A 22,968-nucleotide genomic window follows, 5' to 3' on the forward strand; every position below is an offset into this window, starting at 1 on the left:
GATATTCATACATACATCGGCAAACCCACCAGAACACTTCTATTTGCTAGGTACTTGGTCTTGCTCTGATGGAGAGGAAGTCTGATTAATTCTCTTTCCCTCCTCGCTCGAGTCATTTTTATCTTCCTGGGCAGAATCCCGTTGTTGATGGCAGTGGGGTAACCACGGATTCATAAAGATGCGCAACTTGAAAAACGTGCGCCTCGCAGAGGTGCAGCTTCAGGATGGACTTCCTCTCACGGCGACGGCTTGGGATACAGCTTCTGATGCTGTTATCTGCACATTTGGCCCTACTCCCACGAACGCGGTCATTGAGCTACGGAGAAAGCATGCGGATCCGTATTTCTCGGATCCCGTGAGCCCAGAAGTATTTGACACTATCGCATCTTGGGATGCACCATGTCCGTTGCCACATCTTGAATGTGATCGCGTTCTTTCTCTACACTACTTTGCGGACACTCTCACGGTGTGTCTTGTCTTAGAAGGAGGTGACATTGTCATTGTCCGTGAGGAGCCCCTCCCCGGCGAGGATAAGATCGAGATTGTAGGCTCGGTCGATGTCGGCATTACAGCTGCCGCATGGTCTCCTGATGAGGAAGTCCTGGCTCTGACTACTGCGGCCAATACATTCCTGTATATGACCAGAGAGTTTGAGAATGTTGCCGAGATCACCCTCACTCCAGATGATCTCAAAGCGTCCCAGCACGTCTCCGTGGGCTGGGGAAAACGTGAGACTCAGTTTCAAGGAAAAAGAGCCAAGGCCATGCGAGACCCAACCGTTCCGGAGAAGGTGGACGAGGGAAAGCTCAGCGGCAATGATGACGGCAGAACCACTATTACTTGGCGGGGAGACGGCGCTTTCGTCGCGGTCAATAGCATTGTTGATGGAATCCGCCGTGCAATCAGGGTATACTCCCGCGAGGGTACTCTGGACAGCGTTAGTGAGCCAGTCGACGGCCTAGAAGGAGCGCTCAGCTGGAGACCCTACGGAAATCTCATTGCTGGTATCCAGAGGCTGGATGACCGGATCGATGTGGTCTTTTTTGAAAGGAATGGTTTGCGCCACGGGCAATTCACTCTGCGTCTGACTGAAGAAGAGCGATCTACGTGGGCGTCAAACATATACTTGAGCTGGAACGTTGATTCAACAGTTCTTGCAGTTCAATTCAAGGACAGGATACAATTCTGGACCTCGGGTAACTACCATTACTATCTGAAGCAGGAAATCCCTATCGTTGCAAGCCCTGAGAGCCGTTTTGCCTACAAATGGCACAACGAGAAAGCCTTGCGTTTTGTTGCTGGAGCCTCTGGTATGTTCCGGAACCTAAACGATGTGCCAAACGCAGTCTAACAGCTTTGCAGAATCGATCTTGGACGGGGAATTTGTTTTTGAAGTCTTTCATGGCTCAACCACCATTCCTAATGATGTTGGAGCTGTTGCAGTCATTGATGGAAGTACGTAACGACCTCGCTAACTCAAGCTAGCCCTTCCTAACTTTCGCAGAAACCCTAAAATTGACGCCCCTGAGACTATCCGGTGTGCCGCCCCCTATGGCCCACAATGAGCTACCTCTCGATGCAAATGCTATTGATGTAGCATTTAGCAAGTCAGGGACAAGGATCGCTGTTCTCTCAAACGACCACTTCTCCGTCTATTTGTGGTCTTTTAAATCTAGGCCGGTGCCTGCTCCGATCCTGGAGTCAAGCTATCCGTTGTCTGCTGAGAAGGACAGCCGTCCACGTCAGATAACCTTCATCAACGACAATGAGGTCTACATCTTGCGCAGCAGAGGGCCGAACAACACATGTATCGAGCGGACCACGTTAGAGACACGGGAGACCAAGGTCGTTTACGAAGCAGCAGACTCTGAACACCTGGTTTCCATGTTTTCCAGCCTAGGACATGAAGCTCTGTGGTTCTCTCATATCCCTCAACCTGGACACGTGATAAGCTACTCTAATATCACAATGCCATCCTCCGATGGGTTCCAAATCACGCCATGGACACAGAGTCCTGCCGTTGACACATACTGGGCCAAGAGCGCCCAAATATCTGAAGATGAAGTAAGATGTCTCTCCAACGGCTTTCGTGTTTTACTAACCCTTCAAAGCAAGTCTTGGTGTCCTTATCGAGAACAGGAGGTCTTTATGCGAATAAGACGCTGCTTGCGAAGAACTGCACGTCCTTCCTCGCTACCTCATCCCATGTCATATTCACTACTTCTCTGCATCTGCTCAAATTTGTCCATCTCCGTCGTGCTGAAGGTTAGTGGCTACCATAAGGTACCTGGTAACATGTCTTAGCTAATTCCCACAACCATAGACATGGAGGTCCCTCCCGACACCCCAGAAACGGACGAACGTTGTAGAAGCATTGAACGTGGGTCATGCCTAGTCACCGTAATGCCATCTACGTTCTCGGTTATTCTGCAAGCTCCCCGGGGCAACATTGAGACGATCTACCCTAGAGCCCTCGTGCTAGCAGGTATCCGGTCTTTTATTGATCGGAAAGACTACCGCTCTGCGTTTCTCACCTGTCGCAGCCAGATGGTGGATATGAACATCATCCACGATTACGCTCCTGAGCAGTTCATGGAAAGTATCACGCTATTCGTGGACCAGGTTAAAAGGGTTGACTTTGTCGACGAGTTCCTTTCCCGCTTGAAGTAAGTTTTTCAGAAGTGTTCAAAATCGTCTTACTAACCCAAATCAGAGAAGAGGATGTCTCACAGACGCTGTACAAAGATACCCTAAAGGCACTGGACGTGCAGGTTGCACCAGATAGCGGTCTCGCCATGACAGCAAAGAAAGGCAACAAGGTCAACAGAATCTGCGATGGCTTCCTGGCCGCTCTGGAAAAGCGATCGGATACCAACCTACACAACCTCATCACCGCGCATGTTTGCAAATTGCCACCGGACCTCGAATCCGGTCTCCGATTAGTAGCACGCCTGAGAGGTATGTCTTGCCTTCTCTGCTCGATTCGATATCGTACTAAGTAGATACCAGAGGAGAGTTCTGAACAAGCAGAGGATGCTGTGGAACACATGTGCTTCTTGACGGATGCCAATCGGCTGTATGACAATGCACTAGGTCTCTATGATCTAGAGCTTACACTGCTCGTAGCACAACAAGCTCAGCGGGTAGGGATTCCTTAGTACGGGTATCAAAGGGATTCTCTAACAAAGCCTAGGACCCCCGTGAATACCTCCCATTCCTGAGGAAGCTCCAGCAACTCCCAGATTTGCGTCGATACTTTGAAATCGACAACTACCTAGGCAGATGGACAAAGGCCCTTGGTCACCTCCACGGACTAGGCGCCCACGACGAACTCCGGGAATACGTTGTCAAGCATATCCTGTATAAAGACGCCATCGACATTTACAAGTACCAGCCCGACCAACTGCGCGATGTCACCCACCTTTACGCAAACCATCTTTACGAGGAATCCCAGTACAAGGACGCAGGAATCGGTATGCCCAAACACCCCATACTTACGTTCCGCACGCTAATATTGCTCAAATAGCCTACGAATCCCTATCTCTTTACACGGACGCCTACAAATGCTACCAACTCGCCCACCTCTGGCGTGAATCCCTCTACACCGCGATGCTCGTTCCTCTTCCCCCGGCCGAGCTATCAACGCACGCTACCGACCTCGCCACAACCCTGGTTGAAGAAAACAAGGACTACCTTTCCGCCTCCCAAATCCACGCCGAACACCTTCACGATATTCCCACCGCCGCGCGCCTCCTCTGCCGCGGCTCCCGATTCTCGGATGCATCGCGCCTCCTCACCCTACACGGCGTGCAATCCCTCATTCCGGAGATCGTGGATGCTGCACTCGCGGATTCCATGGGCTCGATGACCGATCTCCTCGCTGACTTCCGCTCCCAGCTACAGGCGCAGGTCCCTCGCATCGCGGAACTGCGTGTGCGCCGTATTCAGGACCCATTGGCCTACTTCGGCGGTGACCCCACTATGGCTGATGGTGCCGCAGGCGTGGATATTCCCGATAACGTCTCGCTGGCAGCAACAGATGCCTCAACCCTCGCTGGTAAGAGTATGTTTACGCGGTACACGGGCAAGACATCGTCTGGAAAGACGACGTCTTCGCGCCAGAGTTCGAAGAACCGCCGCAAGGAAGAGCGGAAGCGGGCCCGTGGCAAGAAGGGAACTGTTTATGAGGAGGAGTATCTGGTCAACAGTGTGCGCCGGCTTGTTGAGCGTGTTGGCGCGACGGTCTCGGAGGTGGAGAATCTGGTTGATGCCTTGCTGCGCAGGGACATGAGGGAGCGCGCTGCGGCAATTGAGAAGGCTATGAGTGATGTGCTGAGGCTTTGTGCGGAGAGCCAAGAAGAAGTTTTTGCTGCTCAGCAACAGCAGCAGCAGGAGCAAGAGGGGGAACAGGCTGGTGATGGTGAAAACTTTGCGAATGGTCCTGTGGATGTTCCGATGCCGCAGGGCGGACAGAGAGTGTTCTGGGAGAGCATTGTGTCGACTATGGGTGTTGGGAAGGGACAGGAGCCCCCGAAAATCAAGCAGATGAAGAAGTCGGCGCTGTTGAATTAGATTAATGTTCTGGTTATAGGTTTAGATACAGGGGCATATCAAAAGTTTGCGCAGGTGTTTTATAATAAGATAGAGTAGCTAACTATTTATTATGGGCAGGTGTAGTATCTGTTTATTATATGGAATGATTGACTGAACCTCAACCAAAGATAACCGAAATGTTCAGCATCATGCTGGCGTAACGTGTCAAACGATGCACAGCTTGGAATTAAATACCATTATTTTCAAAATATGTTTGATGCAATTTGACGGAATCATAAATCGTTTCGTCTCTGCTGTTTCCCACCCCTTTCTATTGGGTAGAAAGGATCTCACCCTTCTCACCGACGAGGTGGTCCTCCACGCTGACCGGACCCTCACCAACACCGGTCAGGATTACACGGCTCAGTCCAGTCTTTAGCACATCCACCGCCCTAGAGTCCACCTGATCCAGGGAGACGCCAGGACCAACGTTCTTCACGGCGTCATAGAAAGGACCAGACCAACCCTCAAGCTCGGTGCCGAGGATAGACCTGAAGGTTCCCGCAACTACCTCCGAATCCTTCTCCAGGTAATAGATGACGGCGTTGGGGCCGGCGTCGAAAGTGTACCCGCACACAGTGCGACCAGCGGCATTGTTGATATCATGTACGAGTCTGACAGCGGCCCTGGAGACATCGTTCATGTAGAAGATGGGAGGCCACGAGTCAAGGCAGGTAGCATGGAAACCATTCGAGTCACGCATGGTGATTTCGGCGAAGGTAGGGAAATCACGGTTCTGAATGGCTGTCTCAATAGCAGTCATTCGCGCAGGGACGACGGCATTTGCACGCGTAGCGAACAGCTCGGATGTCGCAACCGTCGTCTGCATACCCGTCGTGCTGGGAACATCCTTCTTCTCTGCGCTCACGACCAAAATAAGTGCGCGCATTTCGGGCCAATGGCCTTGCGACGCAACCTCTTCCGCAAGACTGTCACTTCCGTCTGCGAGCTCACCGGCGCGCCAGGCGACGTAACCTCCCATCAGAGAGCGACAAGCCGAACCGGAACCCTGGCGGGCAATACGACTGAGCTCTGTTGGCGACTGGGGAAGCTTGTAAAGATCGGCCACGGCGCGGACCAAGGCTGCGAACCCAGCAGCCGAGCTGGCGAGGCCCGCAGCGGTGGGGAAATTGTTTTCGGAAACAATCCTCAACGGGAGGGTAGAGAGCTTAGGAAGGGACGAGTCGGCATTCTCGAGTTCTTGTCGGTGAGCCCGTAGGCTAGCGAGACAAGCCAGGGTGCGCTTGGAAGACTGAATGTCCTGCGACTTGCCATTGAGGGTGAGCTCGTCGGCGGCGGGGTAGTTGGCTGAGCATGAGGCAGTGGTGAGGGTGCGGAGAGAGCGCTGAGATAGGGTGACGGATAGGGAAGAGTTGGTGGGCAGGTTCAGAGTGGCATCACGCTTTCCCCAGTACCTAGACAGCAATGTAAGCCAATGCGTTGCACAATGGCGGGGTGTTGTATCGGACTCACTTGATAACGGCAATGTTAACAGGGGCAGTAGTAGTGGCCCGGTAGACGGGGCTCTCGGAGACAGCAGCCATTGTAATGGAAAGCGTACTCAGAGTAGCTTGAGATAATCGAAGAAACAGAGAAAACAGGAGAAGATAAACAGCAGAGGGTCCCGGAAAAGGGGATCAGGACGAGCGAAACAAAAAAGTAAATATAGTCTTACCTAGTCTCGACGGAGACTCGCTCGGAGTAAGTCCATCGGGCGCTGCAGGCGGTGAGCAGCGTTACTCCGGCCCTTTGCTTCTTTTTCGCATTACCAAGCACCTTGACGCCCGCTCAGTTCTTCCAGTTCTCACTTCTTCTCCTCTTTTCGCATACATCAGAGTACGCTAACGTCCCAATGGGCCAGGGCGCAAGCACTCCAGCATCACCCGCTCCATCCACCCCGGCGGCCACTTGCCCCGTGGATCACAAAACCCGTGAGGCATGGCTGCAGCAACATAAGCCCGGAGATGCTCCTCATCCTGTCGCTTCAGATGACGGAAAGCCAACAACAGGGAAGCAGCAACGCCCCCTTTCAACAGACCGCGAAGTAAGCAGTATACCAAGAGCAATCATATCCGATTCGGACGCACCGCCATCCGAGTGTCCCGCCGCACCCTCTTCACCATATGCATCACCGACTGCGTCGCACGGTACGCCATCAAATGCGGAAACCGAAACTGGACATGACAAGTCAACGGGGAACTGGATTTATCCTTCTGAGCGACAATTCTTCGAAGCCTTGATGCGCAAGGGCAACACACCCTCTTCAGTCGATTCGGCCTCCGAATTAGCGACCACAGTAGCATCAATTATCCCGATTCACAACGCAGTCAACGAGCGCGCATGGCAGCAAATCCTAGAATGGGAGCAGAAAGCGCCAAGCTCGGATCCTGGCAGTAAGAAGTGCGGTGGACCTAAGCTGTACTCATTCCGCGGGTTAGGTTCTGAGCCGGAGTTCTTGAGCCCCAGAGCGCGCATGAACAACCTCATGGGGTACCAGCTCCCTTTTGATCGACACGACTGGGTCGTAGAGCGATGTGGCGGAGAGCGAATTGAGTATGTTATTGATTTCTATCAAGGGAAGTCAATTGGAGGGAGCAATGGGACCGGTCTGGCTGCAAATGCGGGACCAGGCAAACTCAGCTTTTACCTTGACGTGCGGCCAAAATTGAACTCTTGGGAAGGCTGCATAATGAGGTTCAGGCGATTTTCAGGTTTTTAAAAATCCATTTATCTTTTCGCGGGGCGATAATAGAGCTGGAGTTTGGGCATCGGATGGGTTGTTCAATTGTATGATATGTATAACATTCAGGCCATGTATAATACCACGAAGCAGCATAACAAATGCATATAGAATATCCACTCCAACGCCAGAACGGATAGGATCGTAATCATACTGCTCACAGTAGCGCAAAGCAACATTATACATAAACTGTACAGGGGAGGATATCACAAAGGACAAATTGAAAGCATAACATCGAACGTCATGAAAGGTAGCATGGGGATCATTAGGTGCCTATCCAAGAACAGCCGCAAGTATGATGATAGCCAAAATGACGGCGAGGATGATCAGAAGACAGCAAGCCTTGGTCCGGGCGTTCTTCTGATACCGGCTAGCACTGCGGAGCTCAACGTTCGCACCTTGAGTGTCGGCATGGACGTTTTCGACGTTTCCGCTGATGGTGTCTAATTGCTCGCCCTGCTCATGCACGATGTGAGCAACGTCCCGGAACAGCTCGTTAAGTTCGCCGACACTCTGTTCAATATTGCGAATCTCTGCTTCGCGCTCGATGATCAGGGCTTCCTGGAAATCAACCTCGTCTTGGTTCGCCAGGCGTGGCTGCTCCTCGAGGAGCTGTTGCTGCTGTTGTTGAGTGCCGTCTTCCGTTGCATGTTCTGCCTCGTCCACAGCCGTGCGCGCTGCAACTGCGGAGGCACGTTGTTTCTCTAGGGCTCGACGTTGAACGGTTTGGAATTCTTCTAAAGTAGCCTTGAACTCTGTAGACAACTTCTGCTGTGTCCATTTCTGCGAGGGCTGCAAAGACTTATTAGATATCAAATCAGCCACTATGGGTACTTTCGATATTGGCATACATTGACGTCCTCCCAGTTCTGAACCTTCTTAATCCCCTCGCCAACATCCCTGAATCCGGTGCGGGTTTGCTCCAGAAGATTGTGAACTCGCTCTCGCACTCGTTCAGTGTCCCGCTTTGTCCCGAGAAGAGCAATCTGATCTGACAAGCGGGTGATGTTTGAGGTCAGCGTGAACAGTTGGTTCGAGAGGGACTCGGTCAACCGCTGGAACTCGGGATCATCGTGGTACTGCGGGTCGTCCGAACGCCGGTAGGTGGTGGGTTGGGATTCAAGAGAACTCAAGTGATTGAACGACATACTGTAGTAAAAGAAGCAGAAATGGAGAACAAAGGATATTATGCGGGTAAAACGAGGACTGGAAATACCAAGCAGCTGCCTGCAGGTTCAAGCGCCGTTGATGCCGGCTGATGTTGATGCCCGGATCTGCAGGCCTCACTCACATGATGTGACGACATTGAAGCCTGTGGCTGGTGCAGTATCACCTGACCAACGGGGTGTGGCTTGTGTGTTTTGATGGCGCTCACCAAAAAAAGCTTCAAAGCTTCATTATCAACCCGCCGCATTTGCCGTCTCCAAGCCTCGAGGAAGCACTGCACTCGTCCTCGTTTCCGCCCAGGGCGGTCTTTAATGGTACACGATTGTCGCCCGCCTAAAAATGCTGTGAAATTGTCCACTCTCTTGATATAGCAATCACCTTCAGCTCGACACCATGGCCGCACAGCCTCGTCCGTACCGGCGCATCCTCACATCTGCGCTACACCGGAGATTTGTTCATGCCTCCGCAATATCATTGCTGGTCTGCTATGCGACCTCAGTTCTGATCGGCGACAACTCTTCGTGTAAGTGTTTTTGAGCCTCTTCACTGGCGCAGTAGCTAATCGACTCCGAACTTGAAAGTATTTTGGGCTTTATTCCCCTTCGGATCATGTGGCATTCGCACCGTACTCCTCTTCATATCACCTCTCGCCATCTTCGTCCTGCGGGTCGGTCAAATGCACATTGGCTCGAGAACTACGAGCTCTTCCCTTGGCACTTTTCATTACATTTTTCCACTTCACGTCATCCAGACCTTCGGATGGTACATATTCTCCGCGTGGTGGTTTAGTGAACTTTACAAGTGGTCTTCGCCTACCAGTGCACATTTGGAGTGGGTGAAGCGCGGCAGGTATGATAGGAAGCTTCCAAGAACATGCCGACTGAGGTCAAGCTAACGAACAGTAGTCCTCACGAGCGAGCGACTTTGAACGAAAGACCCATTTACGTATATACGTATCATCTACTGTTGGCCGTCGTACAATCCTTGGCTCACCTCTATAACGATTACGACCGTGTTCCCATCGCAATTGCCCAGAAACCAGCCGATGGCGCTGACCAGAAAACGCACCCGACCCAACCTATATCGAAGCGTCTGCAGGAAGGGCTACAACAAGTCGTGAAAGAAGGCCTTTTGAGAAGCACGGTTGTTGCAGCTATATGTCCAGTGATCTACGTCTTGTTCCTCAGACGCCGAGCATGGGGCTACACGATGTCCCTTGCCAAATTATTTTGGGACTTCCCTAGGTCTGCTGCTGACCCTCCTAGCCTTATCATTCCTGTCAGGCCACTTCTGATTGCACGGACCATGTTTTCGGGCGCACTACTAGTACTTTGCTGGCAGACCACCAATCTATTCTTCTCTATTTTCCTCAGTCAGCAACCTTTGAAGCGGGGCCAGCCATTGACCTCGGACTCTAAAGATCCCAATGGTAGCCTGCTGAACGGATTGAAAGCAAAGAAGGAGACTGTTCGCGCGTTTGCCTTTTGGGAATTGTGCTATATCAGCCAAGAATTCCCGGACCGACGAAAGCTAATCTTCAATGACATCGACCGCGAAGGTGGATCTGCTTGGATGCAGATTCTGCAAGCAGCCACGGATGTGATTCAAGGCATTCCGACTCGTATCAAGGAGAAGAAATCTTATCCAACCTCCAAGCCGTCACAGTCACTGTCACCGTCACCGGCTGAGAAGAAGACCGAGCCTACTCTTCGCACCCTACCCCGACTTACCGATCCCGTACAAGAGGACAACATCTTCGCCACCTCTACCAAGTCCACCACAACCCAGGGGAGAATTAATGAGGGCTTCAGTACTACCTTCAAGTCAATAGGCGAGTCTCCAGACTGGACACCTCAGGCCCGAGCTCGATTCCGCGACGCCCTTGATCATGCCTCCTCCGCCGTGCTCAGCCCCGAACGCAAACAAAGACTTCTCTCCGCATCTCAGGACCTCAAACTCCTCATGAGCGCCTCAACTACCAGACCCGAAAACATCCACCCCATCCTCGCCTCGCTTCTCCGTTCCCCTATCGGCCTACTCATTCGCCAACCCTTCGCACGCCGTCTATCCGGCATTGTCCTCGGCACACCCACCGCATCCATATCATCCATCATCGACGCAATCGAATGCCTCACCCGCCTCCTCATCGCCTCTCTCAAAGAAGACTCTTTCGGCAAAGTCCAAGCCGATGTCCCCGCCATTGTCCGTCTCTTTACCGACACCGTCACGACACTCGACACCTACGCCCACGTCGAGCTGGACGTCCACTGGACAGACTCTGCGTTCCCGCCATCGAGTGACCCTGCTGCGCAGGCAGCTGCACGGAGAGTTCCGGAGGTCGAACTTGTCATCGATTCGCTTCGAGCTTCCTTGAAGAGTCTCTTGGTTGCGTTCCGTCCTTACTACAAGGATGTAGGGCTTGTAGGGAAGGATTTGAGATTGGCGAAGGAGGCCGCCGGCGTTGTGGACGAGTGAAGAGCGCTGACACCTACTGTCTGCACCTAGGGTGTAAGATTTAGGGTCCGTAACATCTACTTGGACTATCTTGGCGAAATTGTAAGATGTGAACAAAAGTCATGGCTTTCCATAGCAAAGTCGTACTTGATTTACGTGCATCCGCACTGCATTGCCGGCGTTGTTCTGTCTGACCATTTTTGGGGGGTTTCATGATTACTTACCACTTGCTATTCCTCTGCTAGTTTCTAGTGAAATGAAATATAAGCACAGCTTTATAACTCTTTTTGTTTGCTTGTATATTTGTATCATGAAGGTTGAGTCCCGTGACTTGGTATGGGAAATCGGCCACCCGCTCTCTTCTTCATCTTCCGTCTATGTACATGCAGATCACCTAGCCCACAATGATAGATAACATCCCGACCCAACGAGTAAACCATCCGACCAAGAGAAGAAACAGAAAGTACCCGATAGCCTCATTTTTTACCCAACCTGACGCGCACCCGTTGCCATTGTTGCTGTTTCCAACCCAAACCCAAAAAAGATAATAGTAAAAACAAAATCAAGACAAAATCTCAAGTTTCCCAGACTCCAGTTTGGAAGAAAGCGCTCCAATAATATGAAAGTAGGTGAATAAATGTGTAGGAATGGGGAGAAGAGATGAGATAAGGGAAGTAGGTCATGTCGCGTAAATTGGAGATGTAGTTTTCTGTGAAACGTTTCGTGCTCTTGAAGAACATCTGTCTTTTCAAGTCTTATGTATCGGTACCTGGTTCCGTACGTCTAAACTCGAGCCCCCGGTGTCATAAAACGGGTATGTAAATAAAGAAGAGTAAAAGTAAGATTCAGGTACAGATTCAGTAAGAAAGGCGAATTGAGGGTGAGGTGTGTTTTCGTTTCCATGGAGTAAGGTAGTCTGATCCGAATAACATCATCGATCTTAGTTCGAGGGTGCGTTGATGGGCACAGGGGGAGCTTCTTCTTTCATGCATGCATTTTCCAAGATATTGGTCCATTTCCCACTGGTCCCCGCATGACTGTGCTTGAGGTGCTGCCGGAAATGGTCCGCGCGGAAGAATTTCTTCGAGTTGTTGCATTCTCCGAACTTGTGGATGGTAGTGAGATGCTCGAACCGCGAGTCCCAATCTGGTTGCGGATAATTTGTGAACTCTTCGCCGCAATACCCGCAGCTATCGTGAGAAGCAGCGCTTGAGCCGGGTTGTGTTGAAGACGGTGACGGGTGAAATGCTGCTTGATACCCAGGTAGCGCAGCGCAGGACCAAGAATGGCGTCGCAGGTGAAGGGAATTTTGGTGGCGCTCAGCTTCGTTCTTGTTCTTGAATCGGTTATTGCAGTACAAACAAGAGTACTGTTTCTCCAATGCATGGGAACTGCTCAAGTTAGGCTGTGATATTTCAATGGATAGATAGAGACTAACCGGAGTTCTTCAGGACTGTCGAACTTTTTGGGCTTCTTAGGGCAGCAGTCACAGATGTAAAGTCCACCAATTTTAGTCGTCGACGGCCTAGGGACACTGAGATTCGACTGGAACGACATCTTCCGTGAAGGATTTGAGTTAGAAGCGTCAAGAGAGCCGTTGTCCTGTAAGGGTTGTGTAGCCACTTGAGCAGACAACCCTGCAGTCGGGCCGGAGTTTATCATCTTTTCATGAAAAGCGTCGAGATCAGATTTTGGAGACAGTCCTGTGGGTGAACGGTCGTATGTCGACACAGTAGTAATGCTGCTGCCTATAGAGGGGGCAGCTGAAGAATATGACGCGGTGGTCCGCATGCTCACGGATGAAGCGGCCGATAAACTTCCATAACTATGGGTGTAGCCGTTATTTACCGATAGATTATTGGTGTAAGGATGCCCGGTGGTTCTCCGCTGAGAAAGATCGCCGTTGCTTGTTGTGGTGTGAAGTGCATGCTTATCGTTGCCTATAGGCTCGCGAGGTGGGGACGAAGCCCTTCGTTTCGTGCCGGATCGAGTGGCTTCTAGGTACGGCGGAGTCGCCTCGCGGACGCTGAATAACCGGGACGGCATTGATTCGTCTGTCGAAAATTCACCTTCCATATCCGAAACAACGCTCTGATCGTAACTCCCTCGGTTCGATCGGCTTGGAAGGCTGGATAGGTCATCATACTGCGGCGTAGTACCGCCTCTACGGCGACCATCGCGGGAGAACGGGGAGTGATGTTCGTAGTCCATAGTAGAGGAGGGCGCGTTGCTTTCGACGCTTGGGCTTCGACGCCCAATGTAATCCCTCCATGCCACTTTGGTGTTTGGGGAAATTCCGCCAGACTGAGAACCGCCAGACCACCGTACGTCGAGAGAGGGTACATCGGAGCCAGCTGGTGAAGGCAGACTTGAGAAACCCTTTGATGGTATTGGGAGAGTTGACAAGGAGCCTCTATTATCTGTTCCCATGCTGACCGACTGGCGCGGGGAGACTGGTTTTCCGATCTTGGAAAGAAGATGTTGGTCATAAGCATGTGATGAGTCCTTGACGCTTCGTCGGGAGAAGTCATGTTCGCCTTTGAGACTGTTCAGGAAGTTAGTTCTTAGCCGTCCGTATGGGAGCCTTCAACAACCGCGATTGATGAGATGAGCACTTACAAAGGTCCCGGATTGCCCATTGAGACTGAGTTTCGGAAGCCGTCATCGGCAGGCGGAGGTGGTTCGATTTTAATATGCGCTTCAGGGCTCCTCACAGAAGGTAGACCGCTTTGTCTGCCATTTAATTCATCCAGCACCATCGGGTCAGGGCGAGGCAAGGGATACTCTGGGCGACGGTGGTCGCCAAACAGACTTGAGTTAGGGTTAATAGGCGCAAGTTTCGTAGACCCGGGAGGGGGTCTGGCATTTGCGTGTATCCAACCCGCATCGTACCCATTCTCTAGATCACTGATCCGTGGAGGTGGTGGTAATGGTGGCGGCGCAAAATTCGTCATTGTGTTTGTTCGGATTGGTACTGGGCCTTGCGAAGGAAATGAATGTCCGGGCATGGCTCTCGCGGTAGGCATATGATTGCTGTTGAAGTCGTTGATGTTAATCGAAGGGGGCGAAAGTCGTGGAAAGTCCATCGTACAGAAGTAAAGGCACCCTAGGGTTACTCATCGATAATGGGCCGAGCAATACCGAGTTCAAGAAAAAGCACGAATCGGGATTGAAAGACAATCTAAAGGAGCGACTTCAGATCGTGCGAAATTGGATGTTCTATACAGATGAGATAGAATGAACAGAGCCAGGTGCAACAGGGTGGTAGAAGATCCCGCTTCTAGAACCCCGGTCTATACAAGGCAGTGGCTCGAACGAATAAAGCAAGCGCCTAAATGGCTACTCAAGGGTCGATAAATAGATGGGACCGGAATAAGGTCGTGGTGGCGAGCTCAGAGGCAAAGTAGCTGCGGGCAAAGGAATGTCTCAAGTTATCCCATTCAGCTGTCAGCAGTCGAGGAGCTTGCCGACAGCGGCAAGTTATTGGCGACGGAGGACAGCAGGAGCGTAAGATTGACTGGACATGCTGAGGAATTGTTTGCGAACAGTGGTTGTCGGTGGACACAGGAAATGGCCTAAGGCTGTGTCTGCAATGATCAATCTGCACCGTCGCTGCGGAGGGATTTTATTGGCACAAGACCGTCGAGAGCTCTCGTCCGTTCGGAGAAGCTGCAGCGGGATTCAGGTGCGGAAATAACCTCAAGGAACGAGTGGGAGGGAGGAGGCACGTGTCAAATGCACAGAGTGGCAGTGACCGAAGGGGAGAAGAAGGGAGAAACCATGGATGACGATAAAGACAAAGATGAGAGGACGGACGGAGAAGACCGAGTAAGTGCGAGGGTGGAAGTACTGTACAGAGCGTAGGGCGATGGTGGTGCAACCCACGGCCTTATTGGTCCCTACAAGGCTGGAAGTGGACGGCGATATTGGAATCGACTATTATCGACAGTCAGAAAGGTGCCCTTTTCTTTCCTGGTTTTCCTGCTTCTTCACTCCTCGAACCGGGCAGGGATGGGATGAACAGCAGAGCAGCTGGGACTGGAGTTGAGTTGAGTTGAGTCGAGTGCGACAGGATTCAGGTTGCAGGAAGCCGGACTGGAGGAGAGGAGTCTGGAGGGAGGGAAAGAATCAATTAAGAATGGATGATACTCTTTCGTATTTGAAGATCTGGAGTTAGTTGGTAGCGTGCCTTGTCCTCTCTCTCCCGGAATTGCAAATTATCGCATAGATTACAGAAATTACGCAGATTACACACCTTGAAGGCTATCCTGACCCTCTCCCATTCACTGTCAGTTCAGCGACAGTGGGCAAGCGCGAGTCAATCATGGAGTCATGGAGCCATGAACGTCACTGCAGTTGACTCTTCGATCTCCCAGACTATGCAAAGAACCATCTAAAGCCATCTCTCATGACATACCTTCCTCTTTTGTAGTCCGGGGACCTCATTACCGTCTTCGCCTCCAAGAGTACGTCGGTATACCAAAGGGCGAGCACTGCTGCCTTGAAATAGCAATGCTAGGCTGCTATCTTTGTACAAGTCGATTAATAGGGGTTGCTCTAGTCCACCGCATGTTAAAGTATATGGTGCCCGAGGACTGCGAGCAGTTGGATGCGGTTCTCCGGATGATCCATACTCGACGTAATATTCTCCAGGCTGAATGCCTGCATGGTCGTACAGTTCTGTATGTACTTGCCCGGTCGTTCGCGAGGCAGGGCATGCAAACGTGGGGAGGACTACCAAAAGCCTCCTAGAATTGCATACATTCGCAGCACGAAGGCTGAGATTTTGAGCAGAGACTCATTCAGCCTTACAAAGGCGGACGCCACCACATTTTTGTGTCCTCCATGAGCTGGATGTCGGATATCCAGATTGAGAGCGGTGAGGTGTGCAAAACGGGTTAGCTCCAAGATTGAGGCAGTGCTGTAAGATGGCATGCTTCTGATTGGGTGCCATTCGTCTCCATAGTATTCTTGCTCCAGTCTGCGACCAGAGGGTTTCAATTTTCATACTCCGATAGTCAGGAGTTCATCGTTAGAGACGATAATCCTACGGGAAAGACGAACACTGGAAGAAACGGCCCCCTTAGTCTAGTTGATATAAAGTGCATTGTTTTGGAGGTTGGGCAATAATGGGGAACTGCACTTTTTTAGTATCAGACGTGGTCGATTTAGCGCTTAGTGCTTGAGTGGTTGAGATCCCACTCCATCCGCCGTCCGGGCATCTGTACCGGCGCCGGCTCTAACAATATGAAATTCCGTATCCATACTCCGCAGGCAATAATATACGTCGACATATTAAGGACTTATAAGACGTTCCATGGGAGAACCTGGCAGCCTGCCAGGCCTTCGCTTGATTCGTCTCCGCGGGACCCGTATTGTCCCATAAGAATCCAAGACTACTCCGTAGGAGCATCATTCGTGGTCCAAGGACACCATACCGGAGAGGGAAGCAACTTAAAGGATGAATTTGGACTGAGAAATCTGGGAGCTGCAAGAGATAGTGGTCCACCAGTGGCTAAAGTGGATGAAGCAAGATCAGTGCCAGACTCTACCACTGCGAAATGCAGTCAGAATAGTCGAGTCGTCGTACCACTCCGCTGCAAACTTGATATGACGACAACGGGCCCTGCGAGGATATCAGGCTGTTCCAGGGCCGATAGTTGTATTGATAGAAGGGCTGCTCGGTCACTCAGTCGCGATTCTGTATTTGTCAGGCAGGGGAAAAGAAAAGAGCCTTTTTCCAGTCCAAAGCGCAAGAAATGAAGTGCCAAACGACAGCACTGTGGCAGTGCATGTATCTAGAGGGCCTGGTGGAACCACTAGTTGCAAAAGTACAGCTTCTGCACTATCCAGGGGTGGGTCAGAGAAGAACTTAGGACACGCTTCGCTCTCCCGAGGCCTTGGGAGATTCTTGGACATCGCTGTCCATCCAGTCAAAAGCAACCATTCTGGAACCCTGAATTAATTCAGGTACCCCTGGTAATTTTCATACGAGCTGTCCAGCACCGCTTGTATTTCTGACACACTGCACTGGTACACTACTGTACAGCGTACGAGCCAAGGTATACGCTTCAGCTTCGTGTCGGCCATGATTCAGTCGAGATGCCAAGAACAAGGCTTGCGTCTCCCATCTGTTTGTCTCGGCATTCCAGCATGGAGCTGACGCCGAAGGAATAAAAGGGGAGCAGGAGGCAATCCAGTCGCTCGCGGAGCTGGGCAGCCTCCTCTTCTCCGCGAGGCAAAATGTGGTACCAGGGCTATCCTCCGCTTGGCTATTGGTTCAATGCATGAGGTGATGATTTCACAATGCTCCTCACCCCTGGAACGAGGATTGGGACCGCCGTAGGCTGCCGATGCTTTCTGAGCAATCGAGCACGCAGAATTGATGCTGAGGATTTGCGAAGTGAATAGCTGCTACTCAAGAGTCAGAGCTCACGAGACATAATCATTAGGAAGAATGCTGTTTGGCAACTATGCCGTAATCAGCACCCGTAGCTAACTTAAATGAGGAGAAAAAGCAATGATAAAGGTTCAGTGCTATTGGTCTTACCTCAAGCAAGGTTTGCCGCTACTTCGGGCTTCCACTGACCATAAATTTCGTCAGCCTTAATGGGCTGCAGGAAGTTCCGTGCACCGCTTCGATTGGCCGCTGTCTCAGTGCATGTTATGGTCGCATTCCGTTGTCGATGTTCTCTGTAGCAATGGGGATCTACCAGAGCGCTTCCAGCTTCTTTGCCATAGTAGAACTGTAGAAACTGTAATAAAAGCCGATTTGCGGTCGCTTGGTCCGTAACATCGCCAGTACTGATAGCGGCACTTTAACTATGCGGAGAGACCAAGCATTATTTACCTCGTACTAAAATAAGCGTTTTGATTGGGACCAAGGGGACTGGAAATTACTTGGCCACCGACTACCTGGCCCTAGCGTCAAGAAGCGCGTACTTCGTATGGAGTAAGCCTGTAAGGTAAATGCACTGCAGCTGCATATCTGTTGCTGGTTGATGGTGTTAATGTTATTGCCGCAGCAATATCTGTTGTACAATTCGGACACATATTGAGGATGACGACAGCTGTGATGACTTGACAAGGCGAGAACCACATCTAATCCTCCAAGGACCAACTGAAGGGATGAAGTCGTACGGACTCATGCATGTTCGCAACAAGTCCAATTCTGAAACCGGCTTCTACAGCCTTGGCGGTAATGAAGTCAATAACAGACTGAGGTGATCACCATGGATGTCCTTCCTGCAGGGCTTCCTGTAGCAGACCTCTTACGGGAAATTAGTGACGGGCCGCCATCCAGATGTCCGAATGTCCGACGACCTCTTCCGCCCGGTGTCTTTGATTGATGATCGTTGATTGTGTCTGACTCGCTAGTGCTGGGGATCAAGCCCGAGCTTTAATCAAAATGTTCACGACTGATCTTACGAAGCCCAATTTCCACGACCGAGATATCTGAAGAGTGAGAAGCCTCCGGATTAAATCTTGAAGCATGATGCAATCATGAGTGCTCTGATGATAACGTTGAATGGCGATAAAAACGCGGAACTGTGGGACAAAAGGATACTGTAACTGACGAGTCAATCCAGGCAAGTGCGGGGTAAGATCACCTGATCTTAGCCCTTGCCCTTGCCCTGGGCCCTACCTTCTCATTTCAGCTTGACCCCTTGGCTGGCTTGGGCGCCATCATTCGCCTCAATAATTCTTGGCACGGGCGCTGAATATCAACTTCAAGGCTCGTAACTAAGTCGAGACGCAGGAGTCGAGAATTATCAGACACTTTGTCCCAACCCTAAAACCTCTCACGTTGCTATAACACAATACCTGTGCTTTCATCCTTTCTCCCAGATTCCTCCAGGAAGTTTACACGAAGCCTTCGTCGCATCCAACCCGCGATGGCTATGAACAAGGTTCCTGGTCATAACATTTACGTCGGAGGGTGGGTACTGCAAAGTTACCTATTAGGACGGGGTATAAATACTGACGACGCATATCTGTAGCATCTTCTCGCTGAAGAACAAGGCTGCCTTAGCTCGAGCTAATGTCACCCATGTCCTTTCAGTGATACGATTACAACAATCAGACGATACCTTCTCAGGCTACCAACATCACCATATCGAGGTAGATGATCTCGAAGATGAAAATTTACTCGAACATTTCCCATCTGCCATTAAGTTCATCCAGTCTGGCTTGGATGCGGGTGGCAGCGTGTTAGTCCATTGGTTAGTACCTCCTTGTTTGGGCTAGATCTCATCGAAATATGCCAACTACCGCGTCAATTTTACATCGCGCCGTTTTCATGGTCACTAACGGCTTCTAGTGCAATGGGCAAATCTCGCTCAGCAACTGTCTGCATTGCATATCTCCTTCGGCGCCAGCGGGGTGTCTTGACACCGCAATCTGCGCTTGCTCTTCTCAGGGAATCCCGGCCTTTATGTGAACCCAACCCGGGGTTCATGGAGCAGCTCAATGCTTACCACCAGATGGGTTGCCCTGACGATGTTACTTCGCACCAGCTTTATAGCCGTTGGCTTTACCGCCGAGACGTTGAAGAGAGTGTAGCCTGTGGACGTGCTCCTGAGATGGAGTCTGTCTTATTTGAGGATGAACAACCGCAGCAACGCGCAGACCTTGCGACTCCAGCAACGGAGATAAAATGCCGCAAATGCAGGTCCGTTTTCCTACCTTGAATTGCAGTCACCGTACTCACCCCCGACAGGCGAAAGTTGGCGATCGCACCGTTCGTTGTCCCACATGGAGCTCATAGTGATGCCAAAGCCGCAATAGCTTCCGAGTGTGCTCACATATTCATGAGTCCTCTGACATGGATGCGGCCGAGTCTATTCCCCCAAACCCCAGGAGACGCACCTTTGTCGGGCCGTCTTACATGTCCCAATGCCTCATGCGGTTCTAACATCGGAAAGTTTGCCTGGCAGGGAATGCAATGTAGCTGCGGCGACTGGGTTGTGCCTGCAATTGGTCTTGCTAGGGCAAGGGTGGACGTCTCTGAGCCAGTCACCATCCGACGCGGGCCAGGCCTATCTTCTGGTATTCGCTTGCCACCAAACATGAGGTCAAATATAGGTGGTTCTGGTGCCTATCTTGAGAATGAAAGGTAGGCCTCTGATCTAGTACCTACCATTGCAGAATCAGTCACGAGGGGAAAGTAACACCAGTTGGTGACCAGGGATCCCGCGAAACACAACCTCTGAAATTATTTAACCTACAAACCAGCTCATCGCCGTCTGAGCGCGACGCTCTACACAATGGCATTCAGAGGGGCCGCTTCTGGCACGGCTGTAGTGATACAGCCTAGCAGCAAGGGTCCGATACGCATATGTGACTGCTCGTCACGTGCTCTCAAGGTCGTTGACAACCTTCTATGGACGACAGCGCCACTTAGTACGCCTTCCAGCAAGAGGTTGATGAATTCATCGGCTAGAACGCTATGGCCTACAAAATACATCAAGCTACGTATGGACCCATAGGCCTTTGCGTGCGCGGAACAGCATGTACAAAAGGCCGCCAAGACGATGCCTGCACGTTTAAACCCTATTTGCGAATTGATTGGTGTTGATGTGCTGGCGTTTTGGAAGTCGCAGGCTGCCAGATCCAATCACCGGATCAACCGGCTCAATCCCGAATCCTACTGGTGTCCAAGGATTGAATGCATGCGAACCAACCTACAATAGCATAGTGATGCAGGCAGCCGCCGACATAAATATAATCGTCTGTTGCACCCGTCAAGGTCTCTGGAGAGCAAAGACGACGTCGAACTCGCGCGCCGGGTCGTCAATGTCATACTCAAGGTCAAAACCTGAAACCAGGGCAGTTCCCCACAACCGTTCCACGAGGCTGGCGCCCCGCATGACTAAGCGGTGCTGGCCAATGCAGTGACCGCGCTTGTCAGGAACAGCGAGGCATTTCGGGGATCTGCAGCATGGGCGGTTCGGAGGCGGAAGAATAATAGAGCGGTGCTCCCCACCTCGCAGGGGCCCGGCTAGGCTGGATCACTAGCGCCGGGAAGGGGGCTGTGCAAACTGCTTCTTACGCAACGCCCTCCAGCGGCAGCCACTCAACGCCCAGGGCTGACATTCTCCCTGCTGCTGGATTTCGGCACCTTCCGTATTTTTCAATTACATACCGGTATTACCAGTCCTCGTCTCGTGGCAATCTGGCCTACAGCTGACAGTCGATTATTACCATCGACTATTGCGGCCGGATCTTAAAGCCGCCACTCTAAGAATAATAATATCGAGGTGCATCAATGATGATGACGCCCAACTCTGAGACTCCAGTCTCGAGACCCTGCTGTGCAGGGACTGACTGTAAGCAACGCAAGCATGATCAAGTGGTTCTTGGCAAAATAATATTCTTGATTTTCTACGGTTGCATATACGAAGTACGAAGTATGCCTCGGGCATCATACGAGGGTTATGGGCATGGTTCTGACTAGCGACCTCCTAAAAACCAAGTAATTTAGTTTATCAGGTCACGGTTCCGACTCACAGTGTGGTACTGAAGACTGCATTCTGTTCTGGTACGTGTGAAGCTACTACTGACTGTTTATGGATGCCCAAGGCACACCGGACATTGATCCTCCGATCCTTTTTGGAAACTCAATCTATACCCTTTCATTTTGCCTCAGCCGCGTCTTCACAGCTACAGGTACCTAGCCTGCTCATAATCGGAAGATCACACCTGCATCGTGTATCCACGGCCAGTCGGCTCTCCAGCCAGCACTTCTTTCACTAGAATTGGCGGTTACCTAGCTCTCCGGCATCCCGGCACAACGACTGGATAGGAGACATTAAATACATGGATGCCTACGATTGAGTGCATTGTCGTCGTCAGCTACCTTCTCATCTAGATATAGCAGGGTGGAAACCAATCTGGTTGGGGTTGAATTGAATCGAGGGAGCCTAGCACTGCCTCAATGCTCAATGTTCCGTTGCAGCGTTTGCTCCATATTATTAGCCAGGCTAAGCTTTCAGGGTTCAGGCCGGTCCGTTCGGCCCCCATCCCTGCAGTGGAGTGCAAGGTACTAAGTAGCAGACTAGGAAGTTTGGGAATTTGGAAATGTGGTTGCCTTCGGGTACAGTGTTTGCTGCAGCAGGCGGTGGCTTTTCCGGATGAGAGTGGAGAGACGCGACGGTCTGTTCGGATAAATGACAAGTCACGGATACATCCTGCCCGAGTCTTGAAGATGCTATTCATATAGTCTACGTGCATAGATTTCATATGCATATATTTTGGGAAAGGACAACTAGGTAGACAGGGCCCGCACTTCATCGAACCCATTACTAATTCGCCCTGCGCTGCCCTGCCCTGCCCTAATCCCCAGTGCCGCATGTGCTACAGCCCTCAAGGCTCTGTTGGTGGTACAGGGAGTTAGTAGTGAGCTGGAAAGGACTGCCCAGATTGTTCTTGCCCCACTGCTTCCTTGAATGTCACTACTGCAGCGCGCCGTGAGTAACCCAAACCTTAAGTAACTCAAGCCTAGCCCTGGTAAACTAGGTGGTACTTGCTCACTTCCAAGCTATCTATAGGCACGAACTCAGCGCGCAGTGCATCTGTATTTGTCAAAATAGCTTTATCTGCTAGTCAGACCTCAGTTTGACGACTACAGTAGGATCATTCCAGCCCTGACCGAGTTTCTTCAGGGACGTTTGAGAATCAACCGGCTGACGAGGAGCAACGACTAGCTCCAGCCCTCCAGCTGGGGAACGAATGTACTTTCCTATCTAAGCACGTCTATCAACACTAATCCGGTTGGCTGCATAGATACTGTACTTAGTTTAGCAAAGTACTACTACCTACTAGAGTTGAATTCTGGAAACAGACTCTTGCAAAGGAGTTTCAAATTCCACTACCCAGACGCAGGAATAGACGCTCCGGCTAATAGGATCACTCAAGATAGAACCATTTAATATATCAAATGTTCCTGTTTACCACTTTGGCAGTATCCACCGACAAGGCTACCCTGCCCTACCGTCCTTCACCTAGTCCTAGTC

At 51.2% G+C, this 22,968-nt stretch overlaps 7 protein-coding genes across 7 annotated transcripts; 4 read left to right on the plus strand and 3 right to left on the minus strand.

Annotated features, from left to right (window-relative positions):
- The first annotated feature begins 2 nt into the window (after positions 1 to 2).
- On the plus strand, positions 3 to 4,718 carry BDW74DRAFT_132824 (Elongator subunit IKI3). Its single transcript, XM_073722323.1, has 9 exons — positions 3 to 1,310; positions 1,363 to 1,455; positions 1,505 to 2,064; positions 2,112 to 2,265; positions 2,324 to 2,666; positions 2,714 to 2,958; positions 3,010 to 3,143; positions 3,194 to 3,473; positions 3,527 to 4,718. Exons 1-9 carry the CDS (start codon positions 179 to 181, stop codon positions 4,570 to 4,572), a joined length of 3,987 nt encoding a protein of 1,328 aa, XP_073585190.1. The 5' UTR covers positions 3 to 178; the 3' UTR covers positions 4,573 to 4,718.
- Positions 4,611 to 6,382, minus strand: mvd1 (diphosphomevalonate decarboxylase MVD1). The gene is made up of 2 exons (XM_073724019.1): positions 6,067 to 6,382; positions 4,611 to 6,008 (listed from the first exon to the last, which is right to left on the minus strand). The coding sequence occupies exons 1-2, from the start codon at positions 6,135 to 6,137 to the stop codon at positions 4,865 to 4,867; spliced, it is 1,215 nt and encodes a 404-aa protein (XP_073585191.1). The 5' UTR covers positions 6,138 to 6,382; the 3' UTR covers positions 4,611 to 4,864.
- Positions 6,020 to 7,486, plus strand: BDW74DRAFT_132873 (cytochrome c1 heme lyase CYT2). The gene has a single exon (XM_073722324.1). The coding sequence runs from the start codon at positions 6,446 to 6,448 to the stop codon at positions 7,310 to 7,312; it is 867 nt and encodes a 288-aa protein (XP_073585192.1). The 5' UTR covers positions 6,020 to 6,445; the 3' UTR covers positions 7,313 to 7,486.
- BDW74DRAFT_132877 (SNAP receptor PEP12) lies at positions 7,435 to 8,578 on the minus strand. Its single transcript, XM_073722325.1, has 2 exons — positions 8,185 to 8,578; positions 7,435 to 8,125 (listed from the first exon to the last, which is right to left on the minus strand). Exons 1-2 carry the CDS (start codon positions 8,479 to 8,481, stop codon positions 7,607 to 7,609), a joined length of 816 nt encoding a protein of 271 aa, XP_073585193.1. The 5' UTR covers positions 8,482 to 8,578; the 3' UTR covers positions 7,435 to 7,606.
- A 171-nt stretch (positions 8,579 to 8,749) lies between these two features.
- BDW74DRAFT_132919 (nucleoporin NDC1) lies at positions 8,750 to 11,093 on the plus strand. The gene is made up of 3 exons (XM_073722326.1): positions 8,750 to 9,023; positions 9,082 to 9,349; positions 9,406 to 11,093. The coding sequence occupies exons 1-3, from the start codon at positions 8,894 to 8,896 to the stop codon at positions 10,973 to 10,975; spliced, it is 1,968 nt and encodes a 655-aa protein (XP_073585194.1). The 5' UTR covers positions 8,750 to 8,893; the 3' UTR covers positions 10,976 to 11,093.
- Positions 11,094 to 11,794: 701 nt separating this feature from the next.
- znfA (putative C2H2 finger domain protein) lies at positions 11,795 to 14,431 on the minus strand. Its single transcript, XM_073722327.1, has 3 exons — positions 13,574 to 14,431; positions 12,393 to 13,499; positions 11,795 to 12,345 (listed from the first exon to the last, which is right to left on the minus strand). Exons 1-3 carry the CDS (start codon positions 14,038 to 14,040, stop codon positions 11,895 to 11,897), a joined length of 2,025 nt encoding a protein of 674 aa, XP_073585195.1. The 5' UTR covers positions 14,041 to 14,431; the 3' UTR covers positions 11,795 to 11,894.
- Positions 14,432 to 18,849: 4,418 nt separating this feature from the next.
- On the plus strand, positions 18,850 to 20,073 carry dspC (dual specificity phosphatase YVH1; the record flags this gene model as incomplete). Its single annotated transcript, XM_073728730.1, has 4 exons — positions 18,850 to 18,893; positions 18,955 to 19,164; positions 19,275 to 19,625; positions 19,674 to 20,073. 4 exons carry the CDS (start codon positions 18,850 to 18,852, stop codon positions 20,071 to 20,073), a joined length of 1,005 nt encoding a protein of 334 aa, XP_073585196.1.
- Between the last annotated feature and the right edge of the window lie 2,895 nt (positions 20,074 to 22,968).

The sequence above is a fragment of the Aspergillus multicolor genome, assembly GCF_047715735.1.
Source record: "Aspergillus multicolor strain CBS 133.54 unplaced genomic scaffold BDW74scaffold_8, whole genome shotgun sequence".
Taxonomy (NCBI): Eukaryota; Fungi; Ascomycota; class Eurotiomycetes; order Eurotiales; family Aspergillaceae; genus Aspergillus; species Aspergillus multicolor.

Bases quoted from the DNA above. Each gene is read 5' to 3' on its own strand.
- BDW74DRAFT_132824 (XM_073722323.1), top strand. From the start codon at position 179: ATGCGCAACTTGAAAAACGTGCGCCTCGCAGAGGTGCAGCTTCAGGAT. The intron at 2,065-2,111 runs GTAAGATGTCTC...AACCCTTCAAAG, and splicing joins CCCAAATATCTGAAGATGAA to CAAGTCTTGGTGTCCTTATC. The intron at 2,266-2,323 runs GTTAGTGGCTAC...CCACAACCATAG, and splicing joins CCATCTCCGTCGTGCTGAAG to ACATGGAGGTCCCTCCCGAC.
- mvd1 (XM_073724019.1), bottom strand. From the start codon at position 6,137: ATGGCTGCTGTCTCCGAGAGCCCCGTCTACCGGGCCACTACTACTGCC. The intron at 6,009-6,066 runs GTGAGTCCGATA...ATTGCTGTCTAG, and splicing joins GTTAACATTGCCGTTATCAA to GTACTGGGGAAAGCGTGATG.
- BDW74DRAFT_132873 (XM_073722324.1), top strand. From the start codon at position 6,446: ATGGGCCAGGGCGCAAGCACTCCAGCATCACCCGCTCCATCCACCCCG.
- BDW74DRAFT_132877 (XM_073722325.1), bottom strand. From the start codon at position 8,481: ATGTCGTTCAATCACTTGAGTTCTCTTGAATCCCAACCCACCACCTAC. The intron at 8,126-8,184 runs GTATGCCAATAT...AAGTCTTTGCAG, and splicing joins AGAACTGGGAGGACGTCAAT to CCCTCGCAGAAATGGACACA.
- BDW74DRAFT_132919 (XM_073722326.1), top strand. From the start codon at position 8,894: ATGGCCGCACAGCCTCGTCCGTACCGGCGCATCCTCACATCTGCGCTA. The intron at 9,024-9,081 runs GTAAGTGTTTTT...CGAACTTGAAAG, and splicing joins GATCGGCGACAACTCTTCGT to TATTTTGGGCTTTATTCCCC. The intron at 9,350-9,405 runs GTATGATAGGAA...AACGAACAGTAG, and splicing joins GAGTGGGTGAAGCGCGGCAG to TCCTCACGAGCGAGCGACTT.
- znfA (XM_073722327.1), bottom strand. From the start codon at position 14,040: ATGGACTTTCCACGACTTTCGCCCCCTTCGATTAACATCAACGACTTC. The intron at 13,500-13,573 runs GTAAGTGCTCAT...CTTCCTGAACAG, and splicing joins ATGGGCAATCCGGGACCTTT to TCTCAAAGGCGAACATGACT. The intron at 12,346-12,392 runs GTTAGTCTCTAT...TAACTTGAGCAG, and splicing joins GACAGTCCTGAAGAACTCCG to TTCCCATGCATTGGAGAAAC.